The following is a 20,917-nucleotide window of genomic DNA, read 5'->3' on the forward strand; positions in this document are numbered from 1 at the left end:
AATATGTTGCTTTAATGGTCATCAGGATTATAGTCTCTGACCATAAAAGCAGGGATACATCCAGAACATTCAACAAATACCTAAAGACTCGGCACTTCCACTGCAGGGGGCACGGGTTCAATCCCTGGTGAGGGAACCAAGATCCTGCAAGCCATGTCTCACAGCCAAAAAAATTAAAATAAAAAAATATATATATATATATATATATATTTTAAGGAGTAAAGTATTCCTTGCCTACACATAATACTAATTCCTTGCCTACACATAATACTAATTTTTAAATGCAATATTGTAATTTACAATTTACATATAGCAAACTGGGGAATAATACTGGCACAGAGATTTTTGAACCATCAGTTATGAGCCTAATTTAATTGTTACCAATTTGGTTTTTACTTTTTACAATTCTTCTTTCTCATTCTCTCTTCCCATAGGTTTGTAAAAGAATGGACTTGGTCTGCCAGAGAATGTTGAATCAGGGATTTCTAAAAGTGGAGAGGTACCATAATCTATGTCAGAAACAAGTTAAAGCACAACTCCCAAGGTATGTTATGGTTAGCATTGGCAATAATTTACAATTGGGGATTTTGTTTGTTTCTTGATTTTTGTTTGTTTTTAATCTCACTAAGGGTTTACTTGGGTTAAATGGTTTCCAAATTTTTGTAGCAAAGGGTACACAGATCACAATAAATCATTTTACTATGGTTTGTTCAACTCTCACCATAGCTGTTCAACATTTTGGTTCAAACTAGGGCATTTAGGCAAGAAAATGAAATAAAAAGCATCCAGATTGAAAAGGAAGAAGTAAAATTCTCTATTCACAGATGATACAATCTTGTATACACATGATGTTGTATATAAAATACATTAATTATTAGAGCTAGAAATGAGCTCAGCAGGGATCCTGGATACAAGATTAGTACACAAAAATCAATTGTATTGGGACTTCCCTGGTGGTCCAGCGGTTAAGTCTCTGTGCTCCCAATGCAGAGGGCCTAGGTTCAATCCCTGGTCATGGAACTAGATCCCACATGCTGCAACTAAAGAAAGATCCCGTGTCCCACAACTAAGACCCAGCACAGCCAAATAAATAAATAAATTAAATAAATAAATAAATGTATGTATAATCCTATGCACTAGCAATAAACAATCCAAAAATGAAGTTAAGACAATTCCATTTACAATAGCGTCAAAAAGAATTTAAAAAACTTAGTAATGAATATAACCAAAAAAGTATAAAACTTGTATATTAAAAACCACAAAACACTGTTAAAAGAAATTAAAGAAGACTTAAATAAACGGAAAGGCATTCTATGTTCATGGATTGGAAGATTTCATATTAAGATGGTAATACTCCTCAAATTGATATATATATATTCAGTGCAACCCCTGTCAAAATCCTAGCAGTCTTTTTGCAGAAATTGACAGGCTGATCCTGTAATTCCTATAGAATTGCAAAAGGCGCAGAAATCAAAACAATCTTGAAAAAGAGCAAAATTGGAAGACTACCATTTCCCAGTTTCAGAACTTACTACAAAGTTACAATAATCAAGAGTATGGTGCTGGCATAAGGATAGACATATAGGGACTTCCCTGGTGGCGCAGTGGTTAAGAATCTGCCTGCTGCACCCTGGTCTGGGAGGATCCTACGTGCCGCAGAGCAACTGAGCCTGTGTGCCGCGGCTACTGGGCCTGCGCTGTGGAGCCTGCGAGCCACAGCTGCTGAAGCCCATGAGCCTGGAGCCTGTGCTTCACAGCAGGGGAAGCCACCACAGTGGGAAGCCCGCGCACCGCAGCACGGAGTAGCCCTCACTCACTGCAACTGCAGAGGGCCTGTGCACAGCAATGAAGACCCAACGCAGCCAAAAATAAAACAAATAAATAAAAAATTTTTTTAAAAAAAGGAATCTGCCTGCCAATGCAGGGGTCACAGGTTCGATCTATGGACTAGGAAGATCCCACATGCTGCGGAGCAGCTAAACCCGTGTGCCACAACTACTGAAGCCCACGCGCCTAGAGCCCGTGCTCCACAACAAGAGAAGCCACCACAGTGAGAAGCCCACGCACCTCAATGAAGAGTAGCCCCTGCTCGCCACAACTAGAGAAAGCCCACATGCAGCAACAAAGACCCAACACAGCCAAAAAATAAATTAATTAATTTTAAAAGAAAGGATAGACATACAGATCAATGGAATAGAACTGAGAGTCCAGAAAGTGAACCCTTAAATTTTTAGTCAATTGATTTTCAATAAGAATGCCAAGAAAATTCAATGATGAAGGATTAGTGTTTTCAACAAATAACACTGGGACAAAAGAATGAAGTTGGAAACCTTTCTCAAACCATATACAAAAATTAACTGAAAATGAATTACAGGCTTAAGTGTAAATGTCACTGCTGTATTATAAAACCTTGAGAGGAAAACATAGTCATAAACGTTCATGAACTTGCATTAGGCAGTGGTTTTTTAGATACGACACCAAAAGCACAAGTAACAAAAGAAAAAAGTAGACAAACAAGAATTCATCAAAGTTTAAAATTTCTGTGCCTCAAAGGACACCATCCAGAAAATGAAAAGACAGCCTGCAGAATGGGAGAAGACATTTGCAGCTCATATATCTGTTAGAGGACTTATATCCAGATTGTATTAGAAACTCTTATAACTCAACAATAAAAAGATAAATAACCCCAATTTGAAAGTGGGCAAAGGATTCGATAGAAATTTCTCCAAAGAAGATACACTAAAGGCCAAAAAGCCCATCAAAGATACTCAGCATCATTAGTCATCAGGGCATTGCAAATCAAAATAGTATGGGATACTGGTTTACACCCACTAGGATGGATGGCTAAAATTTAAAAAGACAAATGTTGAGAAGGAGGTGGACAAATTGGAATTTTCACATGTTACTGGTGAGATTATAAAATGGTGCAGCCACTTTACAAAACAGTTTCTCAAAAAGTTAAACATAGAGTCACCAAATGACCCAGCAGTTTCACTCCTAAGTATATACTCAGGAGAAGTGAAAATATGTCTACACAAAAACTTGTACACACATATTTATAGCAGCATTATTCATCATAGCCAAAAAGTGGAAACAACCCAAAGGTCCATCAACAGATGAATGGATAATCAAAATAATGGTATGTCCATATAATAGAATATTATTCAGCAATAAAAAGGAATGAAGAACTACTGAGACGTGCTACAACATGGATGAACCTTGAAAACTATGCGAACTGAAAGAAGATAGACACAGAACACCACATAATATTATGATTATGATTCCAGTTATCTGAAGTGTCCACAATAGGCAAATCCATAGAAACCGAAAGTAAATTAGTTCTTGCCAGGGGCTGGGTAATGGGAGTGATTGATAATGGTTACAGGCTTTCTTTCTTTTTTTTTTTTAAATATCTTTATTGGAGTATAATTGCTTTACAATGTCTTGTTAGTTTCTGCTGTACAACAAAGTAAATCAGCTGTATGTATACATATATCCCCATATCCCCTCCCTCTTGTGTCTCCCTCCCACCCTCCCTCCCTATCCCACCCTCCCTCCCTATCCCACCCCTCTAGGTTGTCACAAAGCATCGAGCTGATCTCCCTGTGCTATGCAGCAGCTTCCCACTAGCCATCCATTTTACATTTGGTAGTGTATATATGTCGATGCTACTCTCTCCCTTCATCCCAGCTTCCCCTTGGCTTTCTTTTTGTGATAATGAAAATGTTCTGAAATTGGATAGTGGTGATGGGAACACAACTGTGAATATAGTAAAAACTACTACATTGTACCCTTTAAAAGTGAATTTTATTGTATGTGAATTATGTCTCAATAAAACTTTTTAAAAGTTTAAATGAGCTGATTTTGTGGGCAAAAATATATGGTTTCTTGTCTTTATGTCCATGTGTAATTCTTTCATTAATTTCTCTAATAGCCATTAGGCTTGACAAAGCCAAAGAACAAAACAAAAAAAAAACTAATTTTTTTCAAATATTTTATCAGTGAGTATTGGATTAATCCTTGGCAAGGATTTCTAAACAGTGATTCATTTATCATGACAGTTAAACAAATTATGACCCAACTGTAGATTTCTAAATTAATGTGTAAATGTTAAACTTACATTAAGGCATTTTGTTTGGTTAACATTGTAGTCCACAGTACTTCTTTTAATGGTTGCCTTTTTTTTTTTTTTTTTGGTAGGAGAGAGTCAGAAAGGAGAAACCATTCATTAGCTCGTCATGCAGACATCCTCGCTGCTGTTGAAACAAGGCTGTCTCTCTTAAATATGACTTTCATGAAGTATGTGGATTCCAATCTCTGTTGCTTCATCCCAGGAAAGGTAAAATAGAATCCCTTACCTAGAACAGCTGGATTGCACTATGTAAACTTTAAATTATTATAAAGTTACAGAGTGATTTTTTTAAATAATAGAATTATTTCTACTTCTTTGGATGCACTTCTATGAATGGCTTTGTTTAGCTTCTGTGCAACAACATATACATATGTATCATTTATGTGATCTTTATATTTAAAATTATGATTTTGAAATATACTGTAGAAGTGCTACTATTCTTTAGAAAAGCTTTTTAAGGGTTCATACTCAAGAAAAAATTTTGCACTTTTACTTTTTGTTAAGATGCCAGAGATACAGCAATGAATAGGATAGGTATTGTCCCTGCCTTCAAGATTGTTATAATTTGGGGGAGGTGGAGTAGGAAAGACAAGCTGGTTTGGTTTTGTTTGAGAAATGTTTCATGAAGACAACTTACAAACTTCCAGATCTGACAAGAATAGATAATTACTGTGTAACAGTATAGTCAGAGCTAAGTAATAGTGCTGTTTAACACAGAAATAAGTATATTGTGATATATTTATTGTTACTAAGTTAATAAAGATCCCAGCGTTCAACACACTACTCATACCTTCACTAGTATCTTGCTTCTTGAATTGAGTGTAAATTCAGAATGAAATAATGTCTATATCTTTTTATGTCCAAGAGATGGAGGTAGAATTAAAGATCATTTTGCTACTTAGTTGATACTGGCAAAAGGTTCCCTTAACATGGTTGGAACTAATTAATACCTAGTAAAATTTGAATGTTCTCTTTTTGTTATTTCCATAGATAATTAACATTGGCAATATTTTTAATGTACTTTCTCCATTTTCAACTTTCTGTGACGTACGTTGGGAGCCAGAGGAGTCCTGTTTCTTTTTGTTTGTTTTTGTTTTTGCGGTATGCGGGCCTCTCACTGTTGTGGCCTCTCCCGTTGCGGAGCACAGGCTCCAGACGCGCAGGCTCAGCGGCCATGGCTCACGGGCCCAGCCGCTCCGCGGCATGCGGGATCTTCCCGGACGAGGGCACAAACCCGTGTCCCCTGCATCGGCAGGCGGACTCTCAACCACTGCGCCACCAGAGAATCCCTCCTGTTTCTTATTTAAAGTATACTTTGGTATAGCGCACTTCCCTCATTAGCTACCGATGCTTCTGCACGGTACTATAAAAGAGTGACCGGGGCCTTCCCTGGTGGCGCAGTGGTTGAGAGTCCGCCTGCCGATGCAGGGGACACGGGTTCGTGCCCCGGTCCGGGAAGATCTGACGTGCCGCGGAGCGGCTGGGCCCGTGAGCCATGGCCGCTGAGCCTGCGCGTCTGGAGCCTGTGCTCCGCAACGGGAGAGGCCCGCGTACCGCAAAAACAAAAACAAACAAACAAAAAATAACAAAAAAAATAAATAAATGAAAGGGACCGGTTAGAAACTTTAGATTCTGATTCTTATGCCAGATTTTATCCAGGTCTGATTCATAGGCCTTAACTCTTAGGTGTTCCTGGGATGTTCACTGAACTAGAATAGGTTGTCTCCTGTAGCCTTGTAGTTTTTATTGCCTATCATAAGGTTGTGAATAGTTAAGACGCATCTCCAAGCTTCATAACCTTAGAGACAATTCAGTCAGTTGTTAACGAGAGTTGAGTAGTTTGCAGTGAAGTCCATATGGCCTGCAAAGCCAAAGATATTTTAGTACCTGACCTTTGCAGAAGTTGCCCATCTTTTGTTCTAATTTATCAGGATCATGTGATTAGAATAATATTTACTATCTATACAAATGAAGTTGAATCTAGTTGAGTCCTGCTGGTTTTTTGGAAACCACTTGTCTTTGCTTTTAATTCTAGTACCAACTGAGGTGGTGGTAGCAATGGAGAATGTCTTCAGCTTTCAAGCTGATGTGTATCACCCTGGGCATTTGCTCTGGACAGCTCCTTAACTGAGACCTTTACCTTGCCTGCAGTGGAAAAGTCTTCCATTTTTCCTTCATCGTACCCATTTCTTCCAAAGATCTTATCCTGATTTATTTTTCTCCTACAAATCTGAACTTGACTGGAAAAACAACCCCCAGAAAACAAATAATTTTTGTTTTTATTATCACCTTGGCTTCTTCTCTTTCTTACAAGTGCCATCTATATAGCTTATACCTTGCCTAAAACAACACTGTATACTCAGATTATTACTTTTTATTTTTATGTAGCTGGTACTTTTTAGCTTAGACTAAATCTAAACTGCTAACTTACACAGTTTGCAGTATTTGGGTTGTTTTATTATTGTTCCTTTTTGAACTTCTCATCCTTAAACTTTCACATTCTATCTTCAGAACATAAGGATGTGGCATTAATTTTCTCATCCTTAAGTGAAGACATTCTATAAAATAATTTTCTTTCAGTTTAGCATATAATCTTGATTTGGTGTGTGATTTCTGTGGTAGTTCATTCTTGGTTTTCCCAGGATCTTGCTCCCGGGTTATACTTAAAAGTTCAGGTGCTCTTATACTTTGTAAGAGAACTCTTTTCGTGGTTTTGTATAGAATATATCCATTTTGTTCAGGTCTCCAGTAGGGATTTCATCTCACAAATTACTTTTCACAAGTTACTTAAGTGAGTCTGGGTAATATGCACATTAGTTTAAATTAGATTGCCTGATATGTAACAGAATTTTGGACCTTTAACAGTTGGGAAGATTTTTTTCTTTTAATTATTCTCTGAAAGAACGGTTGAGTTTGTTCATAAAATTAAATGGCAGGATGAAGATAGAAGATTAAATATATGTTTACCTCTTAATTTCTCCCAGAACTCTAGTCAGTGGAGTGGAGTAAATGATCTAATTTTTAAAAGGAAAAAAGATAAAGACCCATGAAAATGAGGTCAGAAAGTAGACAGTAGCAACAGAATTTTGGAAGCTGGAGAGTAGATGAATAAATGGTAACTGACTTAGCAGAACTGAGAAAGTTAATTCCTAAACTGGGAGTGGGGGAAGCTGGGAGGCAACCCAGCATGCACAACTGAACCTCTAGAAAATTCTAGGTCGAAAGCTCCAAGCATTTCTGAAAATGGGGCTAAAACAGGAAGGTTGGTTGAGAATCTATATTTAAGAACGATTTAAACCTATAGGTCCCTTCTCCAGCTCTAAACAAGCTAGATCATTACCCTTCTACTCAGTGAGAACCTAAGGCTTATTCACTGGAGGGGTTTAAAATGGAGTCTCTTGACAAGGAAAGCATACTAATAGCAAGGGCATTAAAAGAAGATCTGTCTAAAGATTAGTTGGGAGTTTGCCACTATGGCTATGGCAGGGATCAGCAAACTTTTTCTGTAAAAGGCCAGATAATAAATATTTTTGGCTTTGTGAACCACATGGTCTGTGTCATGAATACTCAACTCTGAGAAGCAGCCGTGATTCTACAACGTGTGGTAAATGAATGGGTGTGTGCTTGTGTTCCAGTAAAAACCTTATTTACAAAAATAGGCACAGGTCAGTTAGGGCCATAGTTGCAGACTCTGACCACTACATTGATGTTGCATTCATCTTTTCTCAGAACTAGAGTTTAGATTCTTAGCTTATTCCTGTATACATTTCTCAAATCTTCTGTCTGACATATAGAAGTCAAACTTTTTATAGTAAGCTCTCGGTCAATATCAGCAGTTCACACATACTGAAAAACGCATGTGAGCAGAGGCCAACTAACCATTCTGGGAGATATAATAATGAAAAAAGACATGAATAATTTCTTCTCTTCACCATTACTAACAGCCCCAGTAACCCTTTCGTGCTTATTGAAACACAAAAGTCAGTGTTTTTATAGTGTAAATGATCATGTAAGATCATGAAGCTAGATTTCCCTGAACAAACATAAAATCTACATATTATGTATTATTGGTTTGTTTTTAACGTTTTTGATGAAGAATAACTGGTGGTGGTCACTTTCTTTATTCCTTTTTTGGGGGGTAACTTTTTGTTTTGATGTATTTTCACATGTACACAAAAATTGCAAAAATATTACAAGGAATTCCCATGTATCTTTTATCCAGGTCAGCAATTATTTACCTTTTGTCTCATTTGCTTTTATTCTCTCTCTATACATATTTTATTTTTTTCTGAACCATTTGAAGATGAGTTGGAGCTACTGTGACCCTATACTCTTAAATATTTCAATGTATTCCCTAAAAACTAGGACATTTTGTTACTTAACCATAGTACAGATATCAAACTCAGGAAATTTAACATTGATCCAATACACTTAACTAATCAGTAATCTGTATTTAAATTTCATTTCTTATCCCAATAATAGTTTTCCTAGCTATTCTTTTTTTTTTTCTTTTGGCTGCGTTGGGTCTTCGTTGGTGTGTGTGGGCTTTCTCTAGTTGTGGCGAGCGGGAGCTACTCTGGGTTGCGGTGGGCAGGCTTCTCATTGCAGTGGCTTCTCGTTGCGGAGCACAGGCTCTAGGCGCGCGGGCTTCAGTAGCTGCAGCACGCAGACTCAGTAGTTGCGGCACGTGGGCTCAGTAGTTGTGGCTCGTGAGCTCAGTAGTTGTGGCTCATGGGCTCTAGAGCACAGGCTCAGTAGTTGTGGCACACGGGCTTAGTTGCTCCGTGGCATGTGGGATCTTCCCGGACCAGGGATCAAACCCGTGTCCCCTGCATTGGCAGGCAGATTCCCAACCACTGCGCCACCACGGAAGTCCCCCGAACTATTCTTATTTCTGAGTCCAGAATTCAGTCTAGGATTACACATGGACTTGTTAATCCTCTTTAATGTGAAATAATTCCCTACTCTTTGTGTTTCTTGAGCTTCACATTTTTGAAGGCCATAGGTCAGTTTTTTGAGGAATAAATATCCTTCAATTTGAGTTTACCTAATGCTTCCAGAATATTGTATTTTTGTTTCTCTTAAAATTGGTTTTAATGTGAAGACATTCTTAAAAATATCTATTACTTGGAAGCATTTCCTCCTTTCACTATGCTGGTCCCCAAGTAAATATATACAGTCCACGAACCTTTAAAATGAAAAAAGAAGAATCAATCTATTCTCATTGATTTTTTTTTAGGTCCCTGCTCTTATCCCCCTATACCCCACCTTTCCCACCATCTTGGCTTTTTGTGTGCTCCATTCTTAAGTATACGCAAGGAGTAGAGAATTGCCAGACTAATATGAAACACAGAATGAAACAAATGGGGAAAAATACACCTTTGAGAAAGCAATACAAGGATATGAAACTTAAAGAAACTGTGACTAATAGTCTAAGAGAAATAAGAAAATAGTCAAACACATGCCATATAAAGAAATATTTACAAATATGGAAGAAACAATTTTAAGTAAAAGGGGCGGAAAGGAAAATTAAGGAAATCTCAAGTGGAACAAAAAGACAGAAAATGAGAACATATGAGGTTCAGTATTTTAATAGGAGCTTTGTTTGCTAAACAGTAGATTAAACAAGATAGAAATTCATCTACAGTAGTAGAAATACTTAAATGATATCCATAGTATGTCATTTATTACTGTGCCAATTTAAACATAAGCATGATATAGTAAACTGCATGTGTTAGAAATATGATAGCTGTTCACATTTGGTTTCTTACCATACTTTTTTAAAACTTAAAAATATTTTCATAACTATTATTTTATTATCTCAAACTTGGGTAGGATTCGGCATGTGGCATATTATTTGAAAGGTGTACAGAGAGCCATTAAAGAGTTTAGGTGACCTGCCTAAAACCTGTGATCTTTACACTGGACACAAGACTCACACGTTACATTCTTGCTGCTAAAGTAATTTTCAGAAAGTGATTAAACCTACTCAGAAATTGAAATGTTTTAAAAATCAGGTAAATACTATGCTTTCTTAATATGTGCCTCTAAAGCCATTGTAGCCACTGATGACTCTGAATGCTAGAAGCAGTTTGGTTCTAACATGCTGTGTCCTTTTTTCCTCACGTTGTCCTTTGCTTATAACTTTTGGACAGAGGAAAGAAAAATTTTTTTTTTTTTTTTTTTTTGCGGTACACGGGCCTCTCACTGTTGTGGCCTCTCCCGTTGTGGAGCACAGGCTCCGGACGCGCAGGCTCAGCGGCCATGGCTCACGGGCCCAGCCGCTCCGTGGCATGTGGGATCTTCCCGGACCGGGGCACGAACCCGCGTCCCCTGCATCGGCAGGTGGACCCTCAACCACTGCACCACCAGGGAAGCCCCAGAAAATATTTTTAATTTTATTGAAAACATGGATGAGTCCATTTAACTAAATAACCTCTATATGGTAAGCTTTGAAAACATTGTTTCCTAATGGAAGACTTGAACAAATGGAAAGAGATACCTTGCTTTCACACTATATTTAGAAGGCTGAATACAGTAAAGATAAGATTATTTCACAAATTGGTTTACAGATGTGATTTAGTATTAGTAATCCCTATGGAATAGTTTGATATGAAGTTAATTCTGAAGAATCAGGGTTACGGAAGAGGATTCACTGCATAATAAATTTCTTTTAAAAACCCAGAATAAAGGCATGGTACGTAGTAGCACTACATACATGTTGATTTCCTATGCTGTCACCTGTCCATCCACATCATCCATCTCCTCAGTCCACTCCTCCTTTAGTCATGCTCAGACTTCTCTTCCCCATTGAAATTCTACTTATGTCTCATTGCCAGGTCCTTCATTAGGCCTGCTCAGTTCTCTCAAACAGATCTTATTTCTCTCTTTCTTTTTCACACAGCACTTTGCTTGTACATTGAATTTACTCAGTTTGAGCTAGCCTTTCCTGTGTATGGGTCTTTCACTAAGTCATCTTGCATTGGATAAGATGTATGTTTTATTCATGCTTGAATCATTATAACAGTCATTTCTAGTCTAGTTCAAATATACTGTAAATATTCTTCTGTCTACCAGTATTTATGTACATAAACATAATATAAATAGACCCATTAATAAAGCTGTGGATAAATACTCTTTCAAATATTATGTATTTTTAAAAAATTCCTCTCAATAAAAATTCTGTTAACTGTGACCTTTATATTCAAAATCCAGCCTCTAAAAATCATGTTCTTGTATTGACTTTACCCCTGTGGCTTGTCCCTAAACAGTTTTATTTAGATGGGTTAATATTAAGCAATTTATGATATTTGACCATCTTTATCACTCATTTAACAGACGTTTATTGAGTATCTGCTCTGTGCCAGACACTGCTAGACTGTGGGGATCTGACAGTGAAACTAGGCATGGTCTCTTTAGTTGAGCTTACTATATTATAGGAAGACAGACATTTACAGAAAAATGTAGTACTTAAAACTTGTAATGTGTATTCTGAAGGTAAAATAAAGGATTTGATGAAGATGTTAACATGATTTAAACTGAAAGAGGGTTCAGAAAAGACTGCTTACTCTGAGAAAGTGTTGCTGAGACCTCAAGGATGAGTAAGAAATTTGGGGCTAGAGAAGGTAGGGGAGATATGCAGGGAGAACATTCCAGAAAAGAGATCATAATGTGCAAAAATCCTGAGCAAAAAAGAGAGAGAGGGTTTGATGTAGTTCGAAGAGCTCATGGTTACTTTGTACGTGGAGCTGGAGTATACGGGCATTGAGGCCAGCATAAAATGATACTGGAGTGTCGCAGTACTGATTTATAACACACATGTAAACGCCGATGAACACAGAGCTACTGTGGGTCAGTTAATATCCTAGCACTAGTACACAGACTCTCCGTCAATATGAAGGACCTTGAAAAAAATACTCTATTACTACTTTAGCTTATATATTTTGTAATTAACAATTTTGTAATCATATAAATATTAAGTTGTTTTTTTTTCAAAGCATTGAGCTTATGCTAGCTTCCATAAATTTTTACTGTTTGGAGATACAGATATAGTTTGCATGTTTCTAACCCTTGAACTTAAACAAGCCAAACTGACTCAGACCTTGAAGCCATTGCCATTGTTATCCCTGCTTAAATGCTTTTCTTCCCAGATCTTCCAGTTCCTCATCATCATTCAGTTTTACCTTAAATATGTCAAAGAAGCCTCTCCTGACCAGTAAATGCTTACAGGTTAGGATTTGTTCACATAATTAAATTGTAAGCCCAAGAGAAAGTACTGTTTTCTTCATTTCTTTTTTTTTTTAATATACGTAATAGTTCCTAACATGGTAGTTCAGTAAGTTTTTATTGAAAAAAAATGTTATTTTCTTTTGGAATGAGTTCATAATCTAGTAGTAATACCAAAAATAAATGTATCACTTAACCACTAGTGCCTCAGGATTCTGCCTTTGACTATTCTATTCTGTATCTTTTCCCTTAGCAATGTCAGTCCCTGTTATGCCATTGGCTACTGAGGCCTCTTCATCATTTGGAGTTTCTCTCCTGATCTCCTAACCTGTATCTCCATATATGCCTGCCTGTCTAGTATCACCTGCATGGCCCATGTAATTCAAAACTAGCATATCTCCTATCTTATTACATTTGCCTACATATACACCACCTTAGGCCAAGCCAATTCCTAGTCATCTCTCCAGGCCCACTGACGTGGCCTCTTCTGTGAAGTCTTCTCTGATTCATGATAAAGACACATCCTAACAGTTTAATTTTGCTGACATTTATTTAGCACACATGATGCTAGACTGACAAGGATCATCTCATTGCCCTGAGAGTCTAGAACGTGTTAAGGACGGTAATTTGTCCTGGTACTATTCTGCAAGATTTTATGTTTCTCTAGCAGTACTCAGCAGCCTGAATAAAGGAGAAGAAAAGGCCAGTTATAAATAAGATTGTTCCGTAGTTGGGTACTGGTTAGGTAAATGCAGCAGTGGAAATGAGTGGGATTCAAGGTGGTTTGAGATACTTTGGTGACAGAATGGTTTGGCTGATTTAACCCACAAGTCTTGTGAGGTGAAGACCCATTGGAACAGATATCATCCAGACTGGAGATCTTCAGAGATGTACATTATTATCTTCAGGTCTACGCTGAAGCCATAGGAGAAAGTAGGGCTGACCTCAGGGATTAAAGCTGAGGGCAGAATGCCTAAGGAAGGTTCAGTTACCATTCCAGCAAGAGAACTAGGAATCAGGACTGTCAGCTTTCTTCTCCATGTATGTATGCCTTGTGTTTCCCCACTGCAATTATTATTAAAATGAAAAAGGATCTCTTGCTACCCTTTGGCGATAACAAGAAAGTGGGCTGTGAGGAGACTTCATTCCAATCCACAGCAAGTCTAAGAGAAACAAAACTTCAAGGATAGAGCAAATAGTGGCGGTGTGAAAGAGAGAAGGAAATCAGGCTGAGTCCCTGGGGCTTTGGGAAACAGATTCAGACTAGAGTGAAGTAGGTTCAGAGGATTAGTAGAATATGGGTTTGGGTAATTCCCCCACCCCGACCCCTACTTGCATACAAGATCTAATCTCTTAGTTTAGTCTTCTAGTTTCTTTTGCAATTTGTATATCCCTCTTTACGTCACTTCTTTACACATCTTTCTCCCCAGTTACACTGATTTCCTTCAGGGCAGGAGCTGTATTTTAATCATCCTGATTCCGTAGCACCAGTAGAGTACAGAAAAGTTGCTTAAATAAATATAAATATGAAATGTATAAAGTATTATAACAAGCCCAAAGCCATGTGTTACAGATGGTAATGTTATCAGTGGTCAGTATATCAGTTAAGTCACCTGTAGGTCTTTATAGGAATTGCAAAACAAGCAGTCACTTTGCTCCCTGTTTAGCTGTTTTCTTTAAAAAAAAAAATAAATCTAAAGTGCTAATGAGAGCTCATTATTTTAGGTGATTGATGAGATTTATCGTGTGTTGAGATATGTCAACTCTACCAGAGCCCCTCAGCGAGCTCATGAAGTACTTCAAGAGTTAAGGGATATTTCCTCCATGGCAATGGAATACTTTGATGAAAAGATTGTTCCAATTCTAAAGAGGAAATTACCAGGATCAGATGTATCTGGAAGACTCATGGGCTCTCCTCCAGGTATCTTTTGTTTATAATACGTTCAGTTTATAATAATGTTCATATTATTATAATGTACATACATTTGTAACTTGCTTTTTCCCCCACCACTTAACCGTGTATCTTGAACTTTTCTGGGTCTGTAACTGTATCTGCAACATAATTTTTAATGACAGATTGGGCTACAGACCATAATTTATGTAGCTGATCTGCTGCTGTTAGGCACATTTGTTTCCAGATTTTCAGTATTTGAACTACACTCTGAAGAACAATCTTGCGGCTAAATCTTTGTACATATCCACAACTTTTAACTTGGCTTAAATTTATCAGAGCAAATTGCTGAGTGAAAAGCTATGTATATGTGAGTGGTTTTTGATGTTTCTGACTAGTTAGTATTCGTTATCCTATAACAGAATCAAATATACCAGACAAAACCCAAAAAATTCTTCATGGAAATAACCAGTTAATTATTTCAGCCCCTGGAGTATCTGGCTGCTACTTTAGAAGACAGGGTGCATAAGGCTGTTTTGAACATTGTCGGATCCTAGAGATTTGTGTCCTTATCTACTGAAAGAATGAATTGTTCAATATCTTCAACTCTTGCAAATACTTTAAATCTGGGAACAAATTTTTAGTAAAATATTTTGTTCAGATCAGTTAGCTCCCTGGAGTACTCGGTGGGGTAACTGAGTGGCTGTCTGTAATTTAATAATAAAGCTTACGGCATCTCAGCATTAACACATCTGTTATTTATTGAGTACCTGTTATGTGCACAGCACTGTACTGTGTCCTGTGGGGACTAAAATGAAGTATAATACATGGTGTCTTCTCTCAAGAATCTTATTATTTCAGAAGGTAAGACATATCCAGACTCAAATTATCGTAGGCAAGAGAAATAGTTTAAAGGAGTGTCCATTTAAATGTCAAATGAGTAGCAGAGAGAATCTTAAGGAAGATAAAATCATCGTTGGCTGGTCTGATTGAGACTTCACAAGAGGTGAGAATTGATCTGAGCCTTGTTAGTTGGCTGAAGGGAAGCAGAGAGAGAAGGAAGAATGCACCAGCCAAGGAAAATATTCTGAGTATTTAAATGTATAAGGAGAAAATTAGCAAGATGGGTTTTAGGGTGTGGATGGATCCATCTGGTCCTTTTAGAAAAGCTTCAGGAGATAGGGTTTTAAAAAAGTAGGTTATTAGTTTAAAATAGTGATTTTTGTGCCCATGTTACATTCTATTATTACTAAAACAGAATAGTTCCAAAGCCTTCCTACGCCATGTCAGAAGTTCTTCCTGATCATCACATGTGATGTAACCCACTTTTTGATGGTGTCCCTGTTGTTTGGCTAATGTTGAAGCCTTTGCATATAACTAAGTGCAGAGAGGATCTGCGAACATGATAGGTCTGTACTTCTAACTCAGATGTTTTATGTTTGCTTGTGTGAAATGATTCTACTCTAATTTTACTATTTATATTTTCTTACTAGGTCCTAAAAATGCTTTATAATATTTTAAATCCAAGTTTATGCCATTAAATGCCCATCTCCATTTGCTTGCATTCCACATATTGCCACATGAACATGAGAATCAGAATTCAAACTCATTTATAGTTAAGACAAGGTGTCTGATTAATCCATTAGATCAAATAGATTGCAAAGAAGAAATTATCAGAAGTGATTTTATAAAGGATATTTCTGTTTTTGAGTAAGTTTAATTAATGAAGTATTACTGGTAGTGAGGCATTTTAAGTGATTGACCATTTTAAACTATTTCTCCACAGTTCCAGGACCTTCTGCAGCCCTGACAACAATGCAACTCTTCTCTAAGCAAAACCCTTCAAGACAAGAGGTTACCAAACTCCAGCAGCAGGTTAAGACAAATGGTGCTGGGGTGACTGTTCTCAGGCGTGAAATTTCTGAGCTTCGCACCAAAGTGCAAGAACAGCAGAAACAGCTTCAAGACCAGGACCAGAAACTGCTAGAGCAGACCCAGATCATAGGTGAACAGAACGCACGGTTGGCAGAGCTGGAACGCAAACTGCGAGAAGTAATGGAAAGTGCAGTAGGAGACTCCTCAGGGTCTGGGCAGAATGAAGAGTCTCCTCGGAAACGCAAAAAGGCCGCAGAAGCCATAGACTCTCTTAGGAAATCTAAACGTCTCCGGAATAGAAAGTAAACCAGAATGTGCTTCTAGCTCCAGAGGAAGCCCTGACTTCGTAGCTTGAGCAGTTCTGCATATCAGGACACTGTGAGCAACATGGTGTCCCTTAGCTCTAGGCTTTCAGAACACAACGTAAACTTGAACTCTCATGGTTGGGACAGTCTTTTCCCGCTTCTCCTCGTTGAACTGATGCGCAGAATCCTTTTATTTTGCAATAGATTTGTACTAACCAGACCTATCCTATCATGTTTTGAGAAGTTAACTTTATTTCTGTGCAGATAATGTTTAAAGCAAGTTTATCTGTTTCTGCATATATGCACATTACATAAGGATCTTAAACCAGTCTTGACAGACTAGAAGTTAAGTTTAATACATAAAATGTCCTGTTCACTTGAAAGAAAAGACCTACTTTTTAAATGGACAGTATCTTGTTTTTAAAAAAAAAGTTGACTTTTTGTTATAAGTGACCTTTGTCTGGAATGTCTGAAAAGTAGTAAATGCTTTTTGGTATTGAAGTAATGGGTAACTAAAACGGACTTCCATAGTATTGGCTGTAGAAGGGGCCTCTACAGTATTGACTATATATTTTTATAAACTACTGGCAAGGGACTTACCCAGTTGTTATATACATGTTTTCGGTTCACTTTTGGGGCCATGTCCTACATTTGCATGGATGGATGCATGCATTGCCTAGTCAACTCACTTAAAAAGCTCTTGCACTGGTATTGATCTTGAACCTCTACACTTCTCCACTTTTTAGAGCAGCGTCTTAGTTCATTTAAGCGCTTAACATCTTCCACCACAACAGCTTGCCTCTGGGGGCGGGGTGGTATTTGTATGTCCATTTGTCCTCCAGTTTTACAAGAATGAGAGAGTATTAGAGCCCATTGCTTTATCTATTCTCTGCAGGGTTCAGGTACACTGGCTAAGGCAGAACCCCAATTCTTTACATTGATGTCAGACTTCTGGCAACTAGTACTCTTCCTTACTCACCGCTGTGTGTGCTCATTGATCAAATGTGGTCATGACCAGTGGTGTGAGTAGGAAACCCAACCTGTGGGATGCAGTTTTGCCATTGAAAGAAAGTTCACTGAAGAAAATTATACTATGAAAAGGCATTTTGATCATTTCATTTCTGGGGAATGACCTGAGGGAAGCTTTTTAATATTAATTTCAAGCTTTCCTTATCCTGCAACTTTAAACAAAAGCTTTAATTTCGTTTGCACTCCTGTTTTGAGCTTGTAACTGGAAAAGCATGTCTTGCACTGTTCAACCTTCTAAGTGGTCACTTTAACAACCTCCAAATTGTGTACAGTGGTTATTTTCCCCACTTGTTTATTTTTGAAACAGTCAACTATTACTGTCCTAGTTTTATTTTAATGTACTAAATTATGTAGTCATTATTTGCCTGTTAAGTTCTTTTAAACAACTGTTGCCTTGGGCTTCAGTTATTTAAGGTAAACTTAGGTGTAGTATAGAATACTATCCCTTTCCAGGTGGGAGTTTGACACCTGTATAAAACCTAAGGTTTTGGTAAGTACCTTAGTTGAATAAAAGCACAAGGTCACTACCTTTTTTTATCTGTCCAACATGACTTGGTTATGCATCCTTGAGATTAACCTCACCAAATGAAACGTTTTCTTATCAATTTTTAACATTGTCCTTACATAATATTGTCCTTAGATTTTGATCAATTCTTTGTCTAACTTTGAAACTCCATTTACAATGTAGTATGTTTTCAATGAAAAACCATAAAATAACATCCAAGTGTTTTCATGGTTTGTTGGGAAGGTAATTTTAAAATAAACAATTTCCAAAAAACATTTGTCAGCCAAGGTCATCCATAAAAGTCCCTGTCTGGAACTCATTTTCTCAGCAGGTCTCATTTGTTTAATCATAGGATTTAGCCATATTGTCACAACTTCGGAGGAGGCCTACTGGAATACTCATGGCCTTTCATAGTCTGCTTTCATGTCAATAGGAAGACTTAAGTAACAGAGTACATGTTTACAGGCTTACAAAGGGATATAACCTCAGATGATCTTTTTAATAGTTGTTAATGAATTATTTAAAGTTCCCTGGGTCTCTTTTTAAACTACATCTGGACACCCTAAATGTCTACAGTCTCAGTTAACATGAGTATTTGGCTTCCATAATAAGCACTCACTATTAAAAGATAGATTTTCTGTTTCAAAATCCAAATTTCTACAGTATACACTTGTAGTCATCTGCCCATAAGGTTAATGAGTTGCACTTGTTAATGCATGAATGTGGCATAACAGTAGGAGATAAAGCACTACAGTTTAAGTCTTAAATCTTAACTAGCTAAAACATGTTAGGATGTTGCCTTGGCCCATTTGATAGCTGTTATACTTGCCTTTGGGTAGTATAATGGTATTTAAGTTTCAACAAATCACAAAATATTTCCTTCACCTAAAACTGCCATATGTTACAGGAAAATTGTAAATTAGCCTCCCAAGAGAGAAACCATCCTGCCCTGGGTTATAGGTCGGTAATTTAAATGCTGTATGTTAATATTGTGTTGTCCTAGAACAACATTTTATAAAGTATTCCTGTCATCTTCCTTGGCTGTCTTTCAGAGGAGACTTCTCTAATAAGTTGTCCCACTTACGAATTGATTATGGTGCAATACTACAAACAGGTACCACGTGGAAGGGCCTATGGAAGAAATGGAGAGGACTGCCTCCTCGCCCCCAACATGATTCTCAGCTTATCTCCCATGTGGACTTGGCTTGGTTTTCACATATTCTGAATTATGTATTATTTTAGAACATGAGGATATAGAACCTGGTTTTTGTTTGTTTGTTTTGAGCTCCTCTTGATGTACAGAGCCTGGAAATAATGGGGCAAACACAAATGTAATCAGAGTAATCATACTGTTTTAAAAACCTGGGGTGCCATCAGGTCTAAAGCCACTGGCTTTGGAAGCAACTTTTTTTTGTAAAACGTGTTTTTGGAGTACTGAACTTTACAGGGGCTTGCCTTAATCTCTATTTAGTAGTTCCAAATGTAGGCGCTATTATTCTACTTGTTAAAGTGTTAAAATATTCTATGTAGCCCCTAAGGTGGGTAGAACAGAGTATAAGTAATGCCTAAATAAATAAGCTAAAAGGTGTCACTACAGCTGGATTTTTGAGCGAAAATGGACATATGAACATAGGCTATGTGTAATAAAAATAATGGCACCTTAAGATTGCACTATTTTATGCATTATTTTATATGCCATTTCATAGCCTGCACTTTAATCTCCAAAGAAACAATGTATGATGTCCCAGTTCCTTATTACTAACAAACTTTTTCCTAAGACAGGGCACTAATTCTATTTTACTATACTGAAGTAGTTTCTTGGAGATAGATTCCTCTTTTGAGTTCTCTATTTCCTTAGCCATAATATTTTCTAGGATCTAGGAACTCCCTATCTTGTCTATTTCCAACAGTATATAATTTTAATTTAATGTAATGTAAAATCTCATACTTGGTGATCAGCACATTCTTATATCCTGCTCTAGAAAATGAGTACCCATTTTTTAACACTTACCAAACCTTCTAAAAATAATGATATGCTGTAAGTAAGATTTGAAGCCAGGGATAAAGGCATTCTCAAAGGAAATGCCATGTATGATGCAGTCTCTTGGAAATGGCTGTTTCTAGTGTAAAATACAATTTGATGGGCTATTCAATGATTTGACTTGGGATCGGAATTCCTTTAACTAGTCCTCAAAAAGTTAATGAGTAAAGAACTACTTTAAAATAACAAACTTCTATAGCCTGCCATCTGAGGTGAATTATTTTCAAGAATTCCTATATAATCTACAAAATGAAATTAGCAATTAGTTGACTGCTGCCTACCATGATTTTATTTTTAATAGCAATACATTTATATTTGTGGTAAACACTATAGGCTTAGGTAATGGCCTTTTCCAGCTTCCTAAGAATCTTTGTTAAATTTCTGAAATTGAAACATTAAATTGAAATTTTTCCTGTTGTGTCTGAAGAGAACCATGGGATTTAGAAGCATATTGGTAATCTATTAGGTCCATTGCCAAAGTATACATCAACGCTATACCAAAAGTTTAGACGTGTTTAAAATTACTTTATGTGGTACCATGTCTGTTTACTTACGGTCATGAGCAACAATAAATTACAATAGTTTACCTTCTGGAATTTTAATTGTTATAACCTAATTCAATTACTGGAAAGTGAAAAACACCTCCCGGGCACACGACAGGGTACGTAAATAAATGTGTTTTTACCAGTGTTACTTGTTTTCTTTGTATTTCATGCACAAAGATTATGGAGCTCTTCGTCTAACAAATGCCATGCTAATAGCTACCACCTCTTAAAGCAGTATATTGTTTTAGTTTAATCCTCATAGCCACTTTATAAAGTAGGTTTTACTCTCTATAAGGAAGTTAAACTCAGGTTAAGCAACATATCCAGAATGTTATACAAGGAAGTGCCTAAGTGGGATTTGACCCCAG

General features: G+C 37.2%; 1 protein-coding gene across 1 annotated transcript in view; it reads left to right on the forward strand.

The window, feature by feature from the left end:
* FBXO28 (F-box protein 28) overlaps window positions 1-20,683 on the forward strand; it is a 30,911-nt gene extending 10,228 nt beyond the window's left edge. The window contains exons 2-5 of the mRNA XM_082648778.1: window positions 435-544; window positions 4,201-4,339; window positions 14,084-14,279; window positions 16,036-20,683. Of these exons, the coding sequence (XP_082504904.1) occupies window positions 435-544; window positions 4,201-4,339; window positions 14,084-14,279; window positions 16,036-16,430 (840 nt within the window). The 3' untranslated portion in view covers window positions 16,431-20,683. The remainder of the gene's footprint in view (window positions 1-434; window positions 545-4,200; window positions 4,340-14,083; window positions 14,280-16,035) is intronic.
* Window positions 20,684-20,917: the final 234 nt, after the last annotated feature.

Source organism: Grampus griseus, assembly GCF_964374135.1.
Source record: "Grampus griseus genome assembly, chromosome: 1".
In the NCBI taxonomy this organism is placed as follows: Eukaryota; Metazoa; Chordata; class Mammalia; order Artiodactyla; family Delphinidae; genus Grampus; species Grampus griseus.